This window comes from Ananas comosus, linkage group 5, assembly GCF_001540865.1.
Source record: "Ananas comosus cultivar F153 linkage group 5, ASM154086v1, whole genome shotgun sequence".
NCBI lineage: Eukaryota > Viridiplantae > Streptophyta > Magnoliopsida > Poales > Bromeliaceae > Ananas > Ananas comosus.
The window spans coordinates 11,374,137-11,399,070 of record NC_033625.1 but is presented as its reverse complement, the minus strand read 5'-3'; the positions used below and the strand labels follow the sequence as shown (position 1 = coordinate 11,399,070).

The window sequence follows — 24,934 nt, the reverse complement described above, 5'->3', positions numbered from 1 at the left end:
AAAATGCCATACGTGAAACACAAACCAATTGAGAAATTTAAGAAAAATATAGGACATACTCAAATAGGAGAAAGTTACAACATTTGGCATGCAATAGACATTAATTGTAGTCCTACAGCTAGCACAACAGCTCAAAGGACACAATGTTCTCTAGCGAAAGAAGGTAAAAAGTACCTGTATACTGAAGGTGAATGGAATGAAAACTAGATCTCCAAAGACCAGCATGAAGCCCAACCTTTCTGCAATAATGTCCCATCTGTAAATGAAAGAGTAAAAGGGAAAAAGACAAGCAATTAACATGATAAGGAAGAGTACAACAAATAACCTTCGGTGATAAAACAAATGCCACAGATGAGATACAGAGGCAGATTCGGATAGGGATCGATGGAGTCATCTTTTATTTATTTAAATCAATTTCTTGTATTAGGCTTGATTGAGTCGTTTTAGGTTTTAAACTTGTTTCTAGTTTTCGGAATTATTCTATTTATTTATCTTTTTTACTCATATTTTAAAGATTTTTAGAATTTTTTTCATACGTAATAAATAAGAGAAGGCGGTGGCCAATAATGGGCCGGCACCAAGGGAGGTGCAAAAAGTGAAGATCCGCCCAATGAGGCAAGAGTGGCTAGCAATGCGGATTGTGGCCGATTCGGTTGTATTATCTTTGTGGGGACTGCCTTGGACGCTAAAAATTAGGGATACGATTTAGAGCTTCTTTAGATATGTTCGGACTAGAAAAAATCACTTACATCATGGGATTTGTTTTAGACTAGGATTATATTTTGATGGCTATAAATATAGCTTATGACTTGTAATTTTAAAGAGATGATTATGATAAAATAAAATTTAGTTTTGTCTTTCAACTGTAGTCATAGTATCTTCTTCCTCTCTCTTGCCGTGTGCGCTGGTGAATATATCTCATTCTCAAGGTTCGTTCTTCTCTTTTGTTCATCTTCGTCTTCTCTTTTATGTTTCTCTTATTCTTCATATAAAACTAATTCTCTCATCTTCCTAAAAACTATTCTGAAATTTTCTGAAAAATTCTAAAATTCAGTTTATATAAATTTTGGCTCATCACTAGCAAGATAAAATAGGGTTTCCTAATAAGTCCAACATCAGAATGCAATTTAGCTGCCATATAGTATAAGGTAGTAGACATCACCTAAGCTATAAAAATGATTTATTTGTTGTTTACGATGGCAATAATACTTGGTAGTTGCATAGTTCTAAAATGCGGTCCACGCGGCCGCATTTTGTTTATATCCCATACAGTTTGTTTTTGGATTTTGGATCAGGTTTCAGTCATATCCAAATCTGATACCATTTGGGATCAAACCTAATGCAGTGCATCCAGTCTCTTTTTTTAATTTTTGCTACATATAGCTTTTGTTTTTTTAAAAAAAAACATTCTTATGTTTGGGTGATATTTGATTTGGTCCAAGCCTAGAAGGTTAGTGATCAAGTGGACAGGTTGAGACGTACACTAGCTTAAACCAAGTAGACCTAATCCAAATCCTATAGCCAATAAAACCAGCCAAAATTAAGCCAAATTTGGACCTAAAATCCAACAAGGACAAGCACAAAACTAACCAAACTTGATCTAACTTGAGTTTGATTTCTTGGCGATGAGATTGCCAACTCTAGATTTGTGGGTTTTACGAGATTCTCCAATAGAACTTTATATATTTGGTGGCATTTTGGACTAAATAGGAGGATGCCAGGTGTTGAGCATTGAGGGGAGGAAGCTCCAAAGACATCCGGGTTCCTAGGGAGCCATAAGATCTCCTAGGGAACTGTACAGTCTCACTCAGGAGAGAACAAGGAAAAAAAGGGTTGTGCACTCTCACTGGGAAAAAAAAAAACCGAAAAAGAGAAAGAAACAAGAGATATAAAACAAGAAGAAGAAAGGAAAAAAAAAGAACAAAAAAAATAACAAAAAGAAGAATTCCTTGGGGAAAAGAACTCAAACTTTATATCTTCCTCTTCCTCTACTTTGTGTGGTCTCGAGGACACTTCTTCCTCACATTGGATCATCTCACTTTCCCTTTACTTCTTCTAGATCCTCCCTCTTTCTTCCTTCTTGTCAGAGATCATCAGTGCCGTTCACCTTCATGGATGTGGAAACCCTACTAATTGTGAGTTGCTACAAATCTTGAACCTTCAAGCTTTCGCCTTTTCGCTTTTCTTTAACCAAGCACGTATCGGAACCTCCCCTTTATTTAGTATTGGTGGAGCTATTACATGTATTTTTTGGTGATGCTTTATTGTTGTCTTTCACTGTTGTGTTTTATTGTGGATGGAATAAACTAAGTTCAGTTTTCTGTACTGCTTGAATTTTATTTCGGTCCTAAGTTTTCTTGTCAAATACTTACATCTGGTTTCCAAACTTTTTTTGAAACTCACATCATCAACAGTAGGAAATTTTTTGCGCTTAGTTTGCATCAAGATTTAGTTGGAAATTTATTAGCACTTAGTTTGCATCAAGTGGTATCTGAGAAAGTTCTGATCTTAGGGGTTGCATTAGGCTGCATTTTTTTTTTCCAAACATCATCGCAAGTCGCTGTTTAAACACATTTCCTTGTAAGTTCATTGTTGTGCTGAAGAAAACAAAATTCTAAATTGCTGTTGTTCAGAAAACAGAAACACATTTTCTAGTTGTCCAGAACCTACAGACACTTGTTTGCTGCCCAGAAATTTGAAAGCATTGTTTGTTGTCCTGAAAAATCAAGAAAGCTTTGTTGCAGTCTGAAATTAGAACACCTTGTTTTGCTGTCCAAGATGTAACTAGAACCATCATTTGCTGTCCCGAACTTTCAAGACCCTTAACTTCTCATCATAGGCTGTTAGTTCAAGAGCGCTATTATTGGCCGAATATGCATAGGTACATAAAGTGATTTGTACAACATCGTAGAACCTACCAAGCCTTCAAGGGTCGCACAAAACACAAGGCTTATATAACCCCTCTCCCTATTCCTTCCACCCCTTGGGATGATGTTTCTATGGACTTTATTCTTGGCCTGCCCAAAACTGCACGACATGTTGACTCAATAATTGTGGTTGTTGATCGCTTGAGTATAATAGCTCAATTTATTCCTTGCATAAAAACTTTTGATGCATCACATATTGCAAAACTGATTTTCAATGAAATTGTGGGTCTACATGGAATTTCTAGGTCAATCACATCTGATAGGGATATTAAATTTCTAAGTCATTTTGGAGAATTCTAATGGACAAAGTAGGAGGTAAATTAAATTTTAACAGCCCATACCACCCACAAACTCAGGGGCCGACAGAGGTGATAAATTGATCTTTAGGCAACCTTTTAAGATGTTTGGCAGGTGAAAGACCGACGCAATGGAACTTGGTGTTACCGCAAGTTAAATTTGCATACAATATAGTTCATCAATAGAAAAACAGGCAAATCCCTATTTAAAGCACTTTATGGCTATACTGTACTTTCATGATCAAGCACCGTGCCATATCCTGGTAGAGTTAGTGCAGATGTCTCTCTTGAGGTTCAAGAGGTATGCATCAACAAGATCACAAAAGGATGTAGGATTCCACCGCCAAATATAAGGCAACAGCAAACTAACACCACCGAAATATGGATTTCAGTGAGGGAGATAGTATTTTAGTCTATTTCAGAAAGGAGAGATTCCCAGCTGGAAGTTGCAACAAGCTAGGCAGGAAGAATTTTAAGATCATTCCAGATTTTCAAGAAGCTGGGGAAGAATGTGTATCTTATTGACCTGCCCCAAGGATTGCCTACTTCCGAGGGTTTCAATGTGAACGATCTGTTCGAGAACCATGGTAGGACACCCACTTCCACTGATGTCGAGGCCCTACCTCTTAGTGCAGCCATGAAGATCATATCAGAGGACATAGAGGAGATTTTGGATGTTTGGGAGAGCGGGAAACATCAGGGTACGCACCGTTGTTACTTAGTACACTAACAAGGGTGCCTGATTATTGGTAACAGTTGGAATTCAGAGATAGGGTTGCACGGACTTCAGGAGGAACTATACAAGAGCTGTATGGAGGCTATCTCGACAGGGTCAATATCTTTCCCAGTCGGGGAGAACTAATGAGGTGCATCGAGTCATTTCTTTCGCTAGAAATTGAGTCGCTTTTTAGTTTTTTTTTTTTGTTTATTGTCTTATGTTTTGGGGTTATTTGATTTTGCGAAGCCTAGATGTTTAGTGATCAGGTGGATAGGTTGAGACGAACCCTAGCTTACACCAATTAGGCCTAATCCTAATCCTATAGCCCAATAAAACCAAGCCAAAATTAAGCCAAATCTAGACCAAAACCCCAACAAGAATCAGCCCAGATCTAACCCAACTTGATCTAAATCTTTTAGTTTGATTTCTAGACTCTAGGTTTGTGGGGTCCACAGGATTCTCCAATAAATTTTTATATATTTGGCAGCATTTGGACCAATAGAAGAATGCCCCATATCGAGAATTGAGGGGAGAAAACCCTAAACCCATCCGGGTTTCTCAGGAAGTAGTACAATCTCCTAACGAACCGTATAGTCTCACCCAAAAAGAGAAACACAAAGGGGAGGGGAAAAAGTCACAATTGGTCTCCACCCCCAACGAAAAAAAAAAAAAACGAGAGATAATATAAGGAGAAGAAAGGAGAAAAAAAAGGAAAGGAACAAAACTTTGCATGAAAGAAATCGTCCTCTTCCTCTACTTTCTATGGTCTCGACAACGTTTCGTCCTCACGCCAGATCATCTCACGTCCCTTTATTTCTTCCAGATCCTCCACTTTCTTTCTCCTTGCTGGAGATCGTCATTCCATGGTGCCGCTACACTTCATGGATGTGGAAACCCAACAACTTGTAAGATGGTGCAAATCTTTAACGTTCAAGCCTTCACCTTTTGCTTTACTAACCAACAAGATATCGGAACCTCCCCTTTGCCTCATTAAGCATTCCACTTTATTTACCTATCCACAAACCTATCTACCCTTTTTCTAATATCTGGCTTGGTAAGAATCAACCTTTCTAGTATTAGTGGAACCATTGTTTGAAAAGACGCGCCTCAGGCGCGCTCCTCAGCACCTCAGCAATAGCGAGGCGCAGTGCTATTACTGAGGCGCACGCCTCAGGCCAAAGGTGCGCGCCTCAGGCGAGGCGCAAGGCGCGCCTGAGGCGCGCGACTTGCAATATTTAAGTTTTCAGAAATTTTTTATTCAAGTTTTCAAATTGTTGGGTTTTGAATTTGCATATTATACTTTAACCCGATAAGATACTAATAAAATATTAAAAGTAATCCAAAAAATTCAAGTTTTCGGATTGTGAGGTTTTGAATTTGCATCTTATACTTTAAACCTGATAAGATACTTAAAAAATCTTGAAAGTAATCCAAAAAACCCCTAAAGAAATCAACTGCTCGCCCCCTCCTCTCCGTCTCTTGTTCTCCCACATCCTCTCCCTGTCAAGTATCCAACAGCAGCCGTGCTAGCAGCAGAAAGCAGCGGCAGCAAAGCAGCAGGGGCTAGAACAAGCAACCAGTAGCAGCGACAGCAGGAAAACAAGAAGCAGCAGCAGCGTCGTCAGCAAGAACAAATTAAACTATATGCATGCGTTTTCTTTACTTTTTGATGGTTATTTTGGGATTTTTAATGTAGAACATTAAATTAAATTAGGCTTAGTAAATGTGCGCCTACCTTTTTGAGGCCCACGCCTCGCAATGCGCCTCGCGCCTAGGCTCCAGGAGAGTCTTGCACCTCTCCGCACTTCGTGCCTTTTTAAATACTCGGTGGAACTACTATGCCTACTTACTGGTGATGTTTAGCTCTTATAGTTGTCTTTCGTTGTTGCCTTTTATTGTGGATGAAATCAATTAAGTTCAGTTTCTTTACTGCTCGAATTTTATTTGAACCCTAAGTTGTGCATTAGAGTTCTTCTCAAATACTTAAATTTGGTTTCTAATCTTTTCTTGGTGCTCACATCATCAAAAGTTGGATTTTTTTGCACTTAGTTTGCACCAAAATTCAGTTGGAAACTTTTTAGCATTTAGTTTGCGTCAAAACCTAAGCTGCTCAAAGGGGGCGAGAAGAACAAATATTAGTAATGATTGTACATATAAAATTCTACATGTCAGCATATATTTTTTGTAATTGGTATGTGTTATTTGTGTAGATATTTAATAGTGTTGATTTCTCACATAACTAAGTATTCTGAATGACTGCTTAGTAAAAAATTTTATGCGTTTTCAACTTACTTTTAGTACATCTATCTATTTCTAACTTAAGGGAACACAATTATATATTTTTGGCAATTACACGTAATTTTTTTTTAGTTTTTTAATAGCTAAACTATATATGTGCCTGCATATGCACCCACTTACCACATAATGCGTTCTAAAACATCAGGCAGTTGTCCCTTTTCCTACGTATTTACCTACCATAACAGTCTTATTTAGCCCATTTGTTGTACTCCAGAAAAATGAATTATTCTGTTCTATCCAATAAGTAGCATTCATTATCATTCTCTTTTCTTTCTTTAGACTCCCGACTTATAAATCTATCTTTATAAATTTCTGCCACATACTAAGCATCTTTCTATACAGGCCATTACACTGATCACACCAACTCAACTTATAAGTTCGTACTTCGTAGCCAAGATCCATATACCTATGTTTTAGCTAGAGAGTTAAAATATTTTATCTTTGATACCATACAGCTGTATTACCAAAGATAGGACTGAAGGAAGAAACCAAAAAAAAATTAAATAAATAAATAAATAATAAAAATTAAAAAAAAATAAAAAGCCTAGAGCAGCCCAGCCAATTAACTGGAACAAAGGGCTTTGTTGCTGCTGGCATCATTGTCACACCCTTGTCCCAACTTGGATTGGCTACATATCCTTGTGTTAGAAAATTAGGGCTACAGTATAGAAACCGAGTTTTTATTAAATAAATCCAAAATAATGGGAATTTTATGAAATTTTGCAGTTTTAAATAAAACAAAATCACCACTTCTGAGATCTGGCAATGCCGTTAGTCACGGGGGGGATCTTATTGCAATTCGCATAGAAGTATGGTTTGGAGAAAGAAAAGGCGAGAGGGTAACCGATAAGTTGCAGGTTTTTTGCAAAAAGTGAAATATTTTGTGTGACAAATTATGAGAAATTTTATTGGGAGTGTAATATACAGAACTTCTATAATTATGAAGTTTTGGTGGGAACTAGCTTAAAAAGCTATTAAATAAGTTCCGGCGAAGTTTGGAGAACATTCGAGTGTTTCGGCACAAACCGAGTGCGAAAACGGGCTCCAAAAGCTGAAATCTGTCTTAAGTTGCAAATTTTGTATTGAGTATCGATACTGGAAACTGGGTATCGGTACGCAATACAAAATGAGGAATTCGAGCTCTCAGGTTTTGAGGAATCAAACCTGAGTACCGGTACTGGATTTGTATTGGATACTGGTACTGGAAATTGAGTACCAATACGCAGTAGAAAATTGAGAATCCAACGTTCGGGTTTTGAGGTACTGGAAACCGGGTACCGGTACTGGATGCCCGAGTACCGGTACACCAACCCGAGTACCGGTATGCAGTGTTGCAGAATGCTGATTTTGAAGAGTAAATTGGTAATTTTCCTGGGGGGCTTATTTAAAGGGGTGCTCTTCCCCTTTCCTCAGCAGAACACCCACACACGCACACATGAGGGAAAAAGGAGAGAGAGGAACTCTCGTCCGTCTTCTTCTCTATCTTCTTCTAGCCATGGGAGCTTGAGAAAAACAAACTAGGAGAAGGATTCTGAAGGTGAAGCAAGCCTCTTGGTGCTAGGTTGAGCTAGTGGAGCTTGGATTTGAGGTAAGCTCATGGGATTTGAGTTAGGGTTTGGGTTAAATCCCTACAATTGATGTAGTTGAGATCTTTGTGTAATTCTAAACTAGATTGGTTGAGGATTTAACATTGGTTTTAGGGTGTTCTTGATGAAATGGAAACCCTAGGATGAGAATTGAGGATTTTGTGGTTTTAGGGTTTTGAGTTAAATTGACCTTATAAATCTCTAATTGAACGATAAATCGACGCGTGGGGCAACTCAAATTGAAGTTCCTATGAGGCTATGGCGTCCTATTGAGGAAAACCACCGATTTACCTTCGTTAGCCTTGGGTCGAGACGAAAAGGCAGAGATTAATTGCGGGACTTGGTTTCTCGCTTCTTGGCGTCAATACGAGGTGGGTGGTGCTCTCCGAAATGGTTGGATTTCTCTCTATATCTAATTTTCTTTGTTGAGCATATATGTATTGATTATGCATGATAGGGTTCAAGTATTTCCTTGTAATAGAAACTTGCATGCCTCCCACGATGTACATATGAATAATTGTGGTGATAATTTGGAACTTAGGATACATGAACTTAGTGACACATGAACCCTAGTGACATGTCGAACTAGTAGAGGAAAAACTAGTGGATTGAACATAGAAAATATTGTGGACATTGAAATAAATGATACATTAGTTGTCATTGCGATATTGAATGTGAACCTTGTGATAGAACCATGGATTGGGCATAATGTGTTGTGCATGAGAGGAAACAATTCTCCCCAGTAGACAGTCCCAGCGGATTGTAGCGGAATTCTCCCTGACTGAGGGATTTGGTTGGTGAGTTTGGCTTGACTTCGCATGAGCCGTTATGATTGGGTCAAAGAGCAAAGAGACAGGTTGATTGACCATCTTGTACCCTATACTATTTGCATTGTTGCATCTTATGTAGGGAGTGAGCATAGTGAGATCACATGCTGTGTATGGGGTAGATCATGATATTCTTGTGAGTTGGGCTTGGTCTTGTGAGAAGCTCCAATTGGGTCAAAAACGAATTGGGTCAAGTGTGTGTGAGGGACACCATTGATCATAATGGACCATGACATTCATTTCTTATTATAAGGCATAGTAATAGTCATTGTTGCATGTTGTATGTTTAGTAGTGGTAGACTACATATTCAGTTATTTATATATCGCATTGCTATCTCTTTTTGTATTACTATGCCTTATTGGACTTAGTGGGAAAGTTGGCGAGGTCGGCGGCCGAGCCCACTGGGAACTTCTAGTTCTCACCCCCTGTTGTTGCGGAGCCACCATTTGCGTTAGAGCACCGGATCGAGGCATGGGCGTTGCGCCTAGATAGCAGGGTCACCCAGTTTGGGTCACCCTGTGTACATGCAAGAATGTAAATGGGAAATGTAATTGTATTTTGAAAAAATATTCATGTATGTAAAGTGAAAAAGTGATGTAAAAAGTGAATGTTCAATGTTGTAATAGTTGGGTTTACATTCCCGCTCTTGTGATATGCCCTCGTGCAAAATTGTGCTGTGTTGTGCTGTTTTTTCCTGAATGGAAATTCGATGTACTTGTTTTGTGTAGCATTGGACGGATAGGAGTAACTCTGTCCGTTCGACGGTCTGTGCACGTGCCCGAACCAACCAATTCAGCGGTCCCGAGGCGTGACAGGGTAGTGCTACTGTGCTAAATACACGCATCGAGAAGTTTTCAGCAAGAAACTAGGCAATAGATGGATAAAAATGCACATTATATTTAGGGATAATTGCCTATATACCCCTCATGCGTCTGGATATATCCGATCTACCCTTACTTTTTTTTTCTTTCTAAAATGCCCCTCATATGTTCCACCGTTATTCCAAAATACCCCCGCAATTATCCCCTGTTAGCTTAACTCGAGTTAAACATGAGTTAAATGTATACTAGAGTTAAAACCTATATAAAATACCTATTTTACCCCTACCTTATTATGCTAATTCCTTCAGTTATGCTCTCTCTCCCAACGTGATCGCCGGCTCCACCTCCACCTCGCCTCATCTCCGCCCAGACCACCACCACCTCCCAGACCACCACCCCTCTCGCCGCTCTCGTCGTCCTCCTCCTCCTCCGCCGCCTTGGCCAGCGCCGGGAGCCTATGGATTTGTTGAATCGTCGTCGTCGTCGTCGTCGTCCTTCTCCGACCTCTCCCTCCTCAACTCCCACGCCCACGCCCACCCCGACGGCGCCCGCATGCTCCGCCTGAGCCTGCCCAAGGCCGAGATCGCCCGCCTCATGCACGAGAGCACCGACGCCACCCGGAAGATCATGGACCTCTAGGTCGCCCGCAACTAGCACCCCTCCCCCACCACGCTCGACCGCACCACGCCCACGCCCTTGCGGACGCCGAAGCGCGGCGCGCTCTTGCCCTCGCGGACGCCCGACCACAGCGCGCCCTCGCCCTTGGGTGTGCACAGTCCACGAGGCCAAACCGAGGCCAGTTTGGCCTCGTGGACCGGATGAGAGGGAGGTCCACCGTGGACCTCCCTCTCATTATATATATAAGTGTGTGTGTGTGTGTGTGTGTGTATATATATATATATATATAATTTNAGCGCTTAATTATTTAATAACTATGTTCCTGTAAATCAACTGTCGTGTTTTCTGATGATAATAATAATAATAATAACTAATAGATTTATTCATATAGTATTTTATTTTTATATAGAAATATTATTATATAATATTTTATTTATAAATTTGTAATTATTTATTAATATTTTTAAATATATAACTCTTATATATTATTAGTATATGCTTATTATAATTTTAAATATATTTAATTTATATATAAATATTATAATAATAATATATATAGTATAATACCGAATTTTAAAAATTATACATAAAAATTATATTTGATCCCGAATTTTTAATTGGTGAACGTATAATACCCGTATAAATCACGTATTCGAATAACTACCGAATCCGTTTTTTAGCCGTATTTTTCAACGAATTTAAAAATTAAAAGACGAATTTTATCCGAATTATATCCGTATCGAATTTTTGTCGAATCCGAATTAACTAATTATGCCTCCAGCCACCAAGGTTGGTTTAGCTGCGATCGATCTCATCCGTTCATCTGCTCGCTCCAGACGTGCTTAGTTAATTAATTAATATTTGAAGGGCAAATAAGTATTTGCTATATGAAGGGTATATAAGAAAAGTTTGTTACGGCAGAAGGGTATATTGGAATGGGCAAAATGGTAATTTTTCAAAGATAACGGCAGCTCACTAACGGAACTTAACTCCAGGGGTATATTAGAAAGACTTGGAACATAAGAAAGGTATTTTCAATATTAGCCTTCTAAGAGGGGTAAATAAGAAAACCGAAAACTTTTCAGGGGTATATAGGCAATTGCCCCTTATATATATATATATAACTAGGCTGGAATACTATCAATACCACCAAGCTATTGGTGTTATTAGTTTTTTAGCCTTTGGATTGAAAATTGTGCAGTTAGGATGATGTGGGCCCCCTAGGGTTAAGGGGGTGGTTGGTTGAATAGTATAATCTAATCAGTGTTTGAAAAGGCGCGAGGCGCAAAAAAACGCAAGACTTTCCTGGAGCCTAGGCACGAGGCGCACTGCGAGGCGCGCGCCTCAAGAAGGCGAGGCGCACAGTAATTTAATTTGATATTCTACATTAAAAAAACTCTAAAATAACTATACAAAGATAACATAACTATAAAAAAGTAAAGAAAAACATGCATATAGGTTCTCAAGTTAAAAAAAATATATTTCGACTTTCAACTTAAAAGTGATTGTGGTGCCAATGTTTTCATTTGGCCTTAAGAAGGAGAAGAGGGCGGTAAAAGGATAGAGTGGTAGGATGAGAGGGCAGTAGATAGATTTCATTAGGGTTTTTTTTAGGTTTCTTTTAGATTCCTTTACTAATCTTATCGGGCTAAAACATAAAATTTATATCCGAAACCCAATAACCCGAAAACTTTAATCCAAAATCCAAAAAATATTAAATATGCCGAGGAGCGCGCCTTATGTGCGCCTCGCCCCTCGCCTAAGGCGCGCGCCTCAGCAATAGCGCCTCACCTCGCTATTGTTGAGGCGCAGAGGTGTAACACACTGGACCTGTGCAAATTGCAAGGTTCGAGTGTTTGACTTGAGTTTCGAGTTTTTCCACGCTTTGTGGAGGGTCGTAGAATGTATTCCGACCTAAAAAATTTGAATTCTAGATTTTGGCCAGTCCTGAGAGTTTTCACTCTCGGGGACCGGTCCCTGGTGGGAGAGATCGGTCCCCTCGGAACAGTGTCGCGGCCAGGCTTGATGCAACCGGTCTCTGGCGAATGAGACCGGTCCTCGAGCGCGTTTTCGCGGGGAGAGACCGGTCCCATGCGGGGAAAGACCGGTTCCCGAGAGCTGGTTTTGCGGGAGGGTCCCGAGGGACCGATCCCAACTGGGAGAGACCGGTCCCTCTGGGCGAAAATTGCCCAGTCCAGGGCTGTGCACTAGTTGGATTGTTGGGGGACCTATGTGGATATTATTACTTGGGAGGGCTTATAGGCCATTTCCTCTCTCTCTTTTCCTCACTTCTCACTCTCTTACACCCTCTAGAAAGAGAAGAAGAAGAAGAGGAAGGAGAATGAGGAAAGGAGGAGCTTGCTTGAGGGAGCTTGGAGCTTCAACCCTTTCTCTCTTTCTTCACCATTGGAGGCTTGGAGCTTGGGCTAAGAGCTTGATAGAGGATCAATCTTCAACCCTAGAGCATTTTGAGCTTGGTTTGGAGCTACCAAGGAGGTTAGTATGCTTAATCTACACCTTGAAGCATGTTTTGGTAGGTTTTACCAAATGAAACCCTAGATTTTGGAATTTAGGGCTTATTTTGGGAATTTTTGTTTTGGGGGGCTTTGGGACCTAATTGATGGGTTTAGAACCCTTGTTTAGGTTGGTTTGAAAGGACTCTAACTCCCACTTGGAGATCGAGAGAGCTTCCTTCGCATTCGGTGAGTTTTTCTCCACCTTAGCTTGAGATGGTTAATGATCAACCTTATAGTTGTTTGTAAGATTCGTTTAACTCTTGTTCCTACATCTTTAGGGTGCTAGGAGACTTGTGGACACCTTCGTCGGAGCAAACAAAGGAGCGCAAGAGTTGTGGTGGGTTTGGCCTCACCAAAATGGGATAAATCATCCCTATGTTGGTTTTTACTTTTCGTAAACTGGAAATACATGCATATTCTTACTAGATAGAATATTTGATAATTTTAGAATGCTTAATATGTGCATGTTATGTATAAAGTACATTGGACCTCTATGTAGTAGAGAACTATTCAGGATTGGAACCTTGCATATGGTTAGCATTCTTACATGTGATTGAGATCATGTTGCATATAGTGCATATGACATGTAGATTACATTCTTGGACTTAGAACGCATGCTTGGCGTTGTTGGACATTTTGTCATTAAGTGACATAGGCTAGAGTGTATGTATGTATGAGCTAATGCCATAAAGCGGCATTGAGCTCGGGACACGTATGTTAATAGTAAGCTAATGTCATAAAGAAGCATTAGGCTTGGAATATGTATGGACTTAGTAATCTAAGGTCACAAAAGGGCATTGGAATTATTGAACGGTTAAACCTTTACTTGGGACATTGGATTAGACCTACGAGTTGCTAGCGATCATTTCCATGGTAGAGCCATGATGACCGGATCGTTGAGACGATGACTTTGCTTGCTTGCCATTTGTACTCATTCGCACATGCTTGTGAGGGTCGTTCCCTACAAGCCGGCACTCCGAAGTTGGCCTTTTGCGACACGGTTCGCGCGTGCGTGTTTGAGACGCCTGTAGGGTCGCATGGGACAGCCTCATTCCAGCGCGGGATGATGAGCTACCACGGGCAGCTAGGCGGCGAGACGCCTGTAGGGTCATGTGGGATAGACTCATTTCTAGCATGGAATGATGGGCTACCACAGGCAGCTAGGCGGCACAAGCTGGACTACATTGTGTAGGTCCTTAATTGGTACATGGAAATCGACACGGAGTCGTATATGTTATAATCACTACTTGATAGTATATCGTAATTGGATTCAGTGGACATTGGGACATAGAGTATACTTGGTCGCCATAATAGTGCATACTAGATATGTATTGGACGCTTGGATATGTAGTATACTTGATAGTATTGCATTTTTAGTATACTAGACATGTTTTGGCATATTGAATCATGATAGAGTAGATGTACTCCATGTTCATATCATGTTTACTTGTGGCATAGTAGTATAGCATTTATCATATGCTTTCATTTCCGCAGTTATTATTTCATTGTCTATATCTGCTCATGATTTGGGCCTAGTGGTGCATTTGGCTAAGGTCAGTAATTGCCCACTGGGAATTATAAATTATAGTTCTCACGCCCCCTGTTTTATGTTTTATTTCAGAGCCTTCCACTTCGGGAAAGGCTCGGGATCGCGGGAAAGGTTTCGTCTCGAGCTAGCTATCGAGGGATTTGACGATAGGTGGTCCAGCTCTCTTTTGTTTTTCATTTGGAGAGGTTGTGAGAGTTTTGTACCTTGTTATAGAGACCACCCTACTTGTGTATCTTGAGATCTATGATGTATTAGTTTACATTATGCTTTAGTGTTCAGTTTCTTTTTTTTTCCTACTTGTTGTTAGCCTTTAGCTGCTAGTTGCTCTGATATTTATAGATGTTCTACCTTCCTTGCTTTTATATTTCTATTGTTGTAGACGCCTTTTATGTGTCGTGCCTAGGCGCTGAGGCGCGCGCCTCAGGCGCGCCTTTACAAACACTGAATCTAATGGGTAAAAATAATCGAAGGGTTAAATCTAACGGTGGAAAACTCGATAGCACCAAGCCCTTGGTGCAATCAATAGTATCCCAGCCGGACTATATATATATATATATATATATATGAGAAACTAGGGTTTTAAACCCTTTCCTCTCCCCCCTCTTCACCCCAGCCGCCACTCACCTCCCTCCCTACCGTCGCCAGCGCCACCCACCTACTCCTGATTCCGGCCATCCCTATTGTCGGCGACCCCTCTGTGGAGCGCGGCCCTCCTGGTGATCCTTCATTCTCGTGCTCCCTTCATTACGGTTTGATCAACCCCCAATCACTGGTTGAACTACGACGGTCCCAGGGGATCATGGTCTAAAGAAAAAGCTGCTCTATCTTCGTCATCGGCAGCCGTTGGCGCTCTAGATCGCAAGCACAACGTCCGAAACCTCGCTGCCCACTTACTGGTGTTGTTGATCGGCATTCCAAGTCACGAAAACATCAGCAACGAGCCTAAAATTCAATTTCTATAGCAATGTGCAGTTATATGAAATCGTAGAGTTTTTTGTGCAATTGCATGATAATGGCTGCTTTAGGCAACGTTAGTTACTTGCATATGACCCTTAGACTAAATTGTCCTAGGTCCGAAAATCATTTTGAAGCTTGATTGGGCTTTAGATGCATTGTCATTGAAATTGGCAGTTAACACGTGAGTTCGGTTTGAAATTTGCGAAAAAACCGCTATGGCTGCCTTTTGTTGTTACCGAGCATCCTTGGCTGGTCGACTCTCAATGTCTTGAGTGTTCAAGGTCGTGGTGGTTTCCGTTGCCCAAATCGACACTTCCGGAGACCCGTTGTGCCTATTTTGACTACAACCTTTTTCTTAGTGTATACTTCACGTGCAGCTGCCAAACACCCAAATTTGTGTGTTTCGGGCCAGCGGATGGGTTTCGGAGACGAATGGCATCTTTCGAGGCACTTCATGAGTTGTGGAAGTGTTTTCGATGAATTTCTGTGAATTCCAGCGAGTTTCGAAAATCGATAAATAGAACCGTTTGCCTGATTGCTTTGTTTAGTGATTATGGTGATTGAGGATAACTTTGGTGTTATTTTTGGATTGAGGACTGATTGTGACTCCGTGAGATCTTTCTTAGGTCTAGGCGACGTTTAGGAGCATCAATCAAGTTGCGGAATCGATTTTTGTTTTGAGGTAGATGCTTCTATTCGAATTCCGTAAAGTGGTGCCTACTCGATTAGATTCTCTTATCATTTTATTCTCCTATATGGTTGAGTATATCTTTTTCACCACTTGACTTATTATCGTAGTTCCTCTACTCCAATTGATATATCATGTAGATTATCTTTGAGTTGTAGAGCGGTAGATCTTTCATTACTTTTAACCATATGATAGTAGTTGACCTGGTCGGTCGGTGTTATACTGTTACTATTGTGATATTGTTTGACTTTATAAGTCAGTGGACTATCTAATTATTTCTCTCGTCTCTTTGTCGACGGTTTGGCTATTGAGCATCAACATCGATCGTCACCGTTCATGGAGCATTTCACAAACACCAATGGTTTGGGCACCACAACGATATTCTTTTTCGAAAAAGTGGTCATGTTTCGACGTGTAATATACTGGATCTTCGCGAATTTACAAGATCACAGTAAGAGATGATGGTAAGTGCTTCTGGAGAGTTCTGGAATGAGTTGGACCTATTTTGGTGCGAAATGGATGCGAAAACGAAAATTAGAAGCGAACTCTATTGAAACTTAAGTTTCAAAGCAAGGTTTTAAGTTTCCATCGGCACGGGCCATATCCACCATGCTGTATTGTGCCAACAAGATACCGGCACGATGCAAACCCCGTGCCAATGGCACAGCTCAAAACTCTCTATTCTTTAAATTAGTAAATAATTTTCTCAATAAAGTTCAAAAGATGTGATAAAAAGACATAATAAATAGTTAGAATATTTTGTTGCTAAAGAAAATATATATTTCATACTATTATGTGTTGGCACACAAGAATTTTTTTGACCGGCACGCATCGGCACGGCTCGGCACGCACCGTGCCCTACCGTGCCGGCAAGTTTCCGGCACGACCCCGTGCTACGGCACTTAAATCCTTGTTTCAAAGTAATTCCTATAACGACCCAGCCCACTAGTAACAATAACTCGTTGGGTCCAACCACCAGCCCAAAATGCTTAAGCCCAGTTATTATTACTAGTATCTAAGTCTCTTATATACCCAATCACATTCCCATTCCTATCCGATGTGGGATTATTGGAGTGTGACAGACTCCCCCCGTTAAGACCCTGACGTCCTCGTCAGTCCAATCACACACACAGCCCAAGATCACCAGGCGATGTGAGACTCGTCTCGCTAGCCTTATCATCCAGACCCTGGCATAGCTGGTCACCTTGTCATACAGACTCCGGCATAGCCTATCACCTTATCTTTCAGACCCTGGCTCAGTAGAGACTCGCCACACATTTCTGGCTGGTGATTAGCTCTGATACTAAATGTAACAACCCAGCCCACTAGCAACAATAACTCGTTGGGCCCAACCACCGGCCCAAAATACTTAAGCCCAGTTATTATTACTAGTGTCGAAGTCTCTTATATACCCAATCACATCCCCATTCCTATCCGATGTGGGATTATTGGGGTGTGACAATTCCGGACACCCGAAATTAGGTATGGGTGCTCGGAAGTCCTGAGCTGAGGTGACGAGATGATTCGGAGGATCCGGGTGTTGGACCAGATGTTCGAAATGTTCTGGTGGAATTCTTGAACGCCCAAAGGTTGGCAAGAGTTGGTCTGAAAGGGTGAAGTCACTGCTCAGCAATATCGCGAGCGCCCGAAAGTAGTATGAATGCCCAAAAGTTGTGAATAAGCACAACCGAGCTGGAGTGACCAAGTCACTACGTTAGTTTCAGACACCCGAAAAGTGGTTCCAGACGCCTGAAAGGCTAAGCTAGCAATGCTTCGCAAGTTTCGAGCATTCAAGTGCAACACTGGGAGCCCGAAACCATTGGACTAATGAGGAATCGGATGCCCGAATATGGTTTCGAGCACCAAAACTGGTTCCGGATTAAGGGTGATTTGTGGAATGTTTGAGGGCTCAAATGCTATTGTTGCAGGCCTATAAATAGATGAACACCTCCTTCATTTACTAGAAGTTGCAAACCTTCCTCGACACCTCCTTCATTTACTAGATGAACAATGCCCTTTCCTCTCTTATTTTCTTCTCATTCTCCTCCTAACAAAACTTAGGGTCCATGTTGAGAAGGCCTAGAAGTTGATATTTCTTCTTGTTGGTGATCCGATGATCCGTAGTGCTTGCGTAGTTGGGGATTGAAGTGAGGAGGAGAACTTGGGAAAATCCTAGCTTAAGTCTTCTATTCTGTACTAGATTTGAGGTAAGGAATAAATGAGTTTAAAGATTGAAAAATAAGATTTTAACTGATTACAATAAAGTAGTTGAGGAATTGAGGATCATGGTTCTGTGATCTAGGAGCTAAGTGTCTTGGGTCTCCTAGTGGAGTGTGTTGCCAAGTAGAGTTGAACATACCTTCCTTGGAGCTTGTCGAGGTGGGTATTATGTTGCCGAAATCGACAAACTAACTATTATGTCTATAAGCATATCTTGAGTAGATGATCAGATGACATGATATATAATCCTATTGGAAAACATGTTATTGTTGATGCTTTGCTATAGAAATCATGTGAAAAGAGATAGCAAGAAAGTGAGTATAAAAATGGTCGTCGTAAAAAACTGTCTAAATTTTCCAATAGAATCTTACACGTACATATTATTCCCAAATAGCACTAGTTATACAATGTCTGGTAGGGATCATATTTTGTTGAACAATAAATATACCGCAGGGCAAGAAAATTGTAAGAAATTTGTGAAAATGCCAAGGACAGATGAATTGTGAAAAGACAGTGAAAGATTATATGTAAGTGCCAAGGGGCGAGTAGACAGTATGATTATGGTCTTGTTGATCATACGCACATGACTACAACCCGCAAAAGCCAAATTAAACTTAACAGTATATGTGGAATTTTGATACTCGATTGCAGTCGGCAGTCGCGCCCGCAAGTGGGCCCTACAAAGATTAGCCTTGTGAAAAGTCCTGGCAGTTGCCTGCATGGAAGCGGACCACTATAGGTGGGGGTTGAACATGAGGCGACACAAACTTGACCAAACTTATAAGTCACTCAATGTGATTGGGTTATGTGGCACCGGTTATTACCAGTTATTTTCGTTTATGCATATAAGACATGATTTATAGTTCCAATATATGCTTCTAGAGGTATGATAGCAGTTATTTATTTCCAGTTCAGTATTATTATGTATTCAGTTCAGTTTTCACCATTGACGACTGATGTAGGACAGGATATAGGGTCCTACGTTTTAGAGTGCTCCAAAATATGATTTAGAATTTTGAAAGTTTTTGTAAAAAAATTTTAAAAATATTTGAGATATTTCAATTTTTTTTAGAAATTTTCAAAGTTTAAAAAAAAGAAAATTAAAGTAAAAAATAGAAAAGATAATCAGGACTCACTCCTGAACCGAACTCACTCCGGGACTGGACTCACTCCAGGGCGACACATTTGCGAAGGAAAAAATATTGCTCGTGCACCAAAGCTTCGAATCACCTTTATTAATTTATTAATATCATCGTCATCTTCTTCATACAATGAAAATCTATACCTTATTTATAATATCCTTAACCGTAGATACGCATAACCAACTTCGAATTTGATCTTATCCTATATGACCAACTAAACCAGCTTTATCTAAAGATTAACTAGACAATAAAAATCTATAAACAAATACAGATAAAACCAAATAAGAAGATAACTAAAAATCCTCATTTAACTAACTGAAAGATATGCTCAACTAACCATATCTTATGTTAAAAAATAATGAACTAAATCGGTTTAATCCGATCAACATTAGTTCAGGGCTGTTCTGCATTGTCGCTCTCGCTATGTAGAATCTCGTCCTCGAAATCAGTTGGATTTGCAAGGTGATAGAAAACAACCAAGTGTGCAGAATAAAGTGATGCAGCCCAATGCTTGCATGTCGAACAACCGGCATCATCCGTGTTTCCGGCTTGGTCTTGATGTAAGAAGAACGACTGATAAGTTCATGTGACTTCATAAGGTTCGATATCAATGAAAAAGGTGGTTTCGTTGCAATCTGAAGTTTTGGTATGGAGGACTCATATTGCTGGGGCAATAAGGGTAACTCAGTCTATAATCTTTTCGTTTCAACACGCTCATCTACCTTGGCTTCATGATTTAATTGTGGATGCTCAAATTCTAACTCGGTCAAATCTAGAACTTTGCAATCAAATGGTGTGAATGGAACCAGATCAGAATTGTCGACTCCCAACTATGCTACAGGTGGTGTATTCTATAGAGTAATTAGGGTCTCCAATTGAACTTTTAGTTGGATCCATTGATATTCATCTCTGACCTTATCCATCCATTAAAAATCATTTTCAACAATTTTAGCACCATCCTCAATATCTTTCAATCCTTTCTTCTTCCTCCAAAAATATTCTGTTAAAATCAAGATGAGATATTTGTCTTTATCTATGCCACCATCTCAAGTCATCTAGTATTTCCATCTGAATATCATTTCTTTTTCTCTCAAAATATGACCCCTGATCATACAACCAGTCATCAAACTCGACTCTTGTCATCTCACATATTTCTTCCAATGACTCAATATGAATTCATTTTCTTCTACCATGCTTTTGAAAAACCTTTTTAAGACATTCTTTTGCATCCATAATGTTTTTTTTACTCTCCATTTTTTTTTTCTCCGCACTTTTTTTTATCTTTTTTTCACTCCACTCTTTTTTTACAATACTTCTTACTTTTTTTTCAATTCTCGGCCCGTTTTCTTCCACAAGCCCAAAACTTTTGACAAAATAGAATCGTCAAATAGTCTAAGCTCAAATACCAAATATGATGTAAGACATGATATAGGGTCCTACGTTTTAGAGGGCTCCAAAATATGATTTATAATTTTGAAAGTTTTTTAAAAAAATTCTTAAAATACTTAAATATTTTTAAAAAATTTTCAAAATTAAAAAAATGAAAATTAAAGAAAATAGAAAATTTTAAAAAATAGAAAAAAAAAATAAAAAAGATAATCAGGACTACTCCTAAACCAACTTACTAGGAGACTGGACTCACTCCAGGTAGGGGTGTAATGTGGGTCGTGCCCGACACGGCCCACATTTTCCGAGCCGAAACGGGCTAATGTCCGGCCCGACCAGGCCCGGCTTTAATTTCGAGCCGTGCCGGGCCGGGCAAGAGCTGCCTAGCCTTCGGCCCGGCCCCAGCTCATTGGCCCGGAAGGCCCAGCCGTGACCGGCCGGGCCATGCTTCGGCCGGCCTTTTAAATTATTTATTTTTAAAATTTTAAAAAAAAATAGTATAAAAATTAAAAATATTATCAAATAAAATATTTATTTAATAATATTTTGATTAAATCATTAAAAATTTAAATAAAATAATTCTAAATAGTAAAATATTTAATTTTTAAAAACTAAATAAATTTGTATTTTAAAAAGAAAAAGAAAATAAAAAGGAAATAGCGGGGCTCGGGCCGATAGGGTTTCCAGGGAGGAGTGGGCTCGTCCCGCTTGAGGAGGCCGAGGAGGAGTAGGGGGCACCGGGGAAGGGGGAAGATCGGGGGTGAGGGGACAGGTGGGGACCGGGACCGGACCGGGACCGGCGCCAGGCGCCAGGCCAGGGCCAGGGCCTGGATGCCGGAGCGGGCGCCAAAGAGGCGGCGAGAGGCTTCGGGGCCGTCGCCGGGCGCTGTGGAGGCGCCTCTCTTCCAAGAGCTCCTGGGAGGCACCTCTCCTCCATGGAGCTCCTGGGGAGGAGGGCCTCCTCCCCAGGAGATTAGCCCCAAGGCCCACTGCCTTGGGCCTTGGGGTCCAAGCCGTGCTGGCCGGCTGGCACGGCCCAAGCGGCCGTGCCGTGCCGGCCGCCCGCCTCTCCTAGCCCGGCACGGCCCAAGCCCGCTTCGGGCCGTGCCGTGCCGTGCCGTGCCGGCCGTCGGCCACAGAGGACGACCCAGCACGGCCCAGAGCTTCGAGCCGGGCCGGCCCGGCACGGGTGCTACAGTACCCGTGCCGTGCTGTAGCCCGGCCCAAGGCCGTGCCAGGCCGGGCGGCCCACGGGCAGGGCGTCGGCCGCCCGGCCCGTTTTACATCCCTAACTCCAGGGCAACGCATTCGCGAAGAAAAAAATATTGCTCATGCACCAAAGATCCAAATCACCTTTATTAATTTATTAATATCATCGTCGTCTTCTTCATACAATGAAGATCTATATACCTTATTTATAATATCCTAACCTTAGATACCCATAACCAACTTCGGATTTGATCTTATCCTATATGACCAACTAAAACAACTTTATCTAAAGATTAACTAAACAATAAAAATCTAAAAATAGATACAGATAAAACCAAATAAGAGGATAACTAAAAATCCTCATTTAACTAACTGAAAGATATGCTCAACTAATCTAATCTTAAATTAAAAAATGATGAACTAAATCGGTTTTAATCATATCAACATTGGTTTAGGTCTGTTCTGCATTAATGACTGTAATAGACCTAGTGGTGTAGATTGTCGTTATGGTCGACTGTGCCCACTAAAGACTTTCAATAGTTCTCACACCCTCCTATTATTGTTTTTATTTCAGAGCTCTAAAGCCAGTGATAAATCAAGGTAAGAGGATCGCAAGCTAGATAGCATCTCTTATCAAGACAGTGCTGGAGGAGGACCACCTGATGGATGTATATAGCTGGTTGTATATATTGGACCTGGAGGAGGCCGACAGAGTCGTATTTATTTTTGGTTATACTTGACTAATGTACAGTGGTAGGTACACTTGTGTAGTTATACCATAGGTATACTTGTGTAGTTATACCAAACTCTAATACATGTTCTTTTGTATATACACTCTTGGTACATGCTTTGGACAAGTTGCTTGTATATGCTTCGTATGTGCGGGGTGCTTCCTTTTACATACGGCAGGTCAGTTGGCATACACAAGAGGCTTCCATCATGACCCAAGGCGTGACACAACGTGTGAGCCCTACGCGGTCTTTTTGCAATGCAGTTATATGCCCAGTGATTGAGCACAGGTGTGGTATTACATAAGGCCTTTGGACCAACACGGCGGTGTATGGATTGAGTTTGGATATCGGATTGTTCACCCAATTGATGCCATATAAACATTTGCTTATCTTGTTACAATAGCAGTATTATTTCTGATATTTAGTCGCATGCTTCTTTTCCTATTTTACTTTTGCTATTGTATTAGTTATATTTGTTCATACCTGTCAGTTGAGGAGAGATTCCAAGTGGTTGTTTTAAATTGGGTCATTATCCTAAGGTTCAATGAAATATAGCATTTTGATCTAAAATATAGGGATTGCTAAAGGGGGCGGCCCTCTTTAGACTAATACCCAAGACTGCCCTTGCCTAAAGGGTAGTTCCATGTCTTAAGGAAACAAAGGGGGAGGGGTCACAGGGGGAGTGGGGGGGAACATTTCCCCCCTGAAAATTGAACTTTTATCAAGTCCAGCCCTAAGGGTACCTAAGGGCTGAAGACTTATATTATCGCGCTCTTTTGTTGACTAGTGAGTACAGCTTGCCGTCGGCGGATTGCGGTACCCACTGGAAAACATGATACATGTTTCTCACCCCCTATTTTCCACAGATGACACTAGCGATGAGGTTTGAGACACTTCGTGAGGGCGCTGTTGGATTAAAGTGTCCCCCTGGCAGTAACTTTTGAGATTTAATTATACTCTTTTATTTGACTCCTGTTATTTAGCTCTCTCTCATGTTAATAGTTGTGTATTGGTGTTTTTGGTATTTTATGTAGTTGCTTTCGATTTTCAGTATTAGTATCTCTTTACAGTATCTGCTTTTCTATTCATTTTGTTAGTCGATTATCTATTTGTTGTCATCGTTGTTGTTAACGTTGTGGTTGATGTGATGGTTGGATGTCATACTCTATGTCCCCATGCCATGCATATATAAGAGAGACTATCTGTTCGACAAGGGAGACTGTCCATGTGCCACATTCGCGACAGTCATTTGGTTTAGTCATTTGGTTTTTTAAAAAAAATACGTTTTTCGTTGCTTACTATACAAAAGGTTTCACATATGAGCCACGAGGCATGACATACAGTTTATCCACAAAGTTTTTAAGCATCTATTTTGTAAGAAAATCCTTCACTATATTGTTTACTTTTGTAGAGAGAAATCTACTGCAATTTGTACATCTATTTTAAAGAAAATAGAATAAAAACCAACAAAAAATAGCAATATATATTACTGCGCTAATTGAAAGAGGTCAAATGAATGATGCTTACGTGGAGGTCATGAACTCCTCATGAACAAAGTAGTCTATAATGTACAGCTACATAGGAGAAGAGACAAATATGTATGTCAGTAACTTGAGATGACATCAAATTCTATAAGAATGAAAAGTTGATCATGCAATACCGCACAGAAAAGCTGGTAGAGAAAGACTGAAAGGTTCGCAGTGCCAGCTAAATAGCTCTTTGCCAACAGAGAGAGATTGATAAATAACCACGCCGTCATTCCAGCTCTTACAAAAAAGAACCTACAAAGAAGTTAGATACCCTAGAGAAATTACAATATGCTTTATCAACTCTTATCTCTAGGAAGCCTCCATACGTTAGTTGCATATAAGTTACTTAAAAATTACACTGTGGAGAGACCTGAGTAGCTCTTATTACTAACTGCAAATTGGTTCGAAAAAAAAAAAAGAACCAGTAGATATGAGAAGCATGCTTTAGGAAGAGAAAAGAAGACACTTCTAAATATTCCAACGGTATATTCTGACAAAGCCAACACACCATTGCTGAACTCCCATAACTAGTAAATAACACTTGGAAAGATTAGAGCATAATTCAACAAAACGAAGAACTACAGTGCTTTTGTGATCTAGCTCTCTGTTTTCCCTAATTTGTTTTGCTTTAGCTTTGAATTTGTTTTAATTTGTTTTGCTTTTTCCAATTTCCATTTCTTTTGTTTTACTCTGTTTTCCTTGCTCTTTCCTAAGAGCCTATTTCTAGCTCAATTCATCATCCAAATGAATGAAGTGGGTTGAGGCATCTAGTCACTACTTCTCTCTCAAAAAAATAAATAAATCAATCAATGAAGCTCCTTTCGATCACATTTCATAACATCTTCATCAGAAATCAGCCTAACTCGTACTGGGCACTTGAACTCAAAGCTCAAGTTAGTAGGCTCCACACAGTTG

The 24,934-nt window shown here is 40.4% G+C and overlaps 1 protein-coding gene across 8 annotated transcripts in view; it reads right to left on the bottom strand.

Moving 5' to 3' along the window:
- Positions 1–24,934, bottom strand: part of LOC109710857 (delta(14)-sterol reductase) — a 39,562-nt gene that overhangs the window by 1,684 nt on the left and 12,944 nt on the right. For 6 of the 8 annotated variants that reach the window (XM_020233638.1, XM_020233640.1, XM_020233639.1 and 3 more), the window contains 3 exons: positions 24,151–24,271; positions 24,018–24,064; positions 175–256 (listed from right to left, as the gene is read on the bottom strand). In XM_020233638.1, coding sequence (XP_020089227.1) covers positions 175–256; positions 24,018–24,064; positions 24,151–24,271 — 250 coding nt within the window. The remainder of the gene's footprint in view (positions 1–174; positions 257–24,017; positions 24,065–24,150; positions 24,272–24,934) is intronic. The other 2 variants (XM_020233644.1, XM_020233646.1) reach the window with 2 other exon arrangements.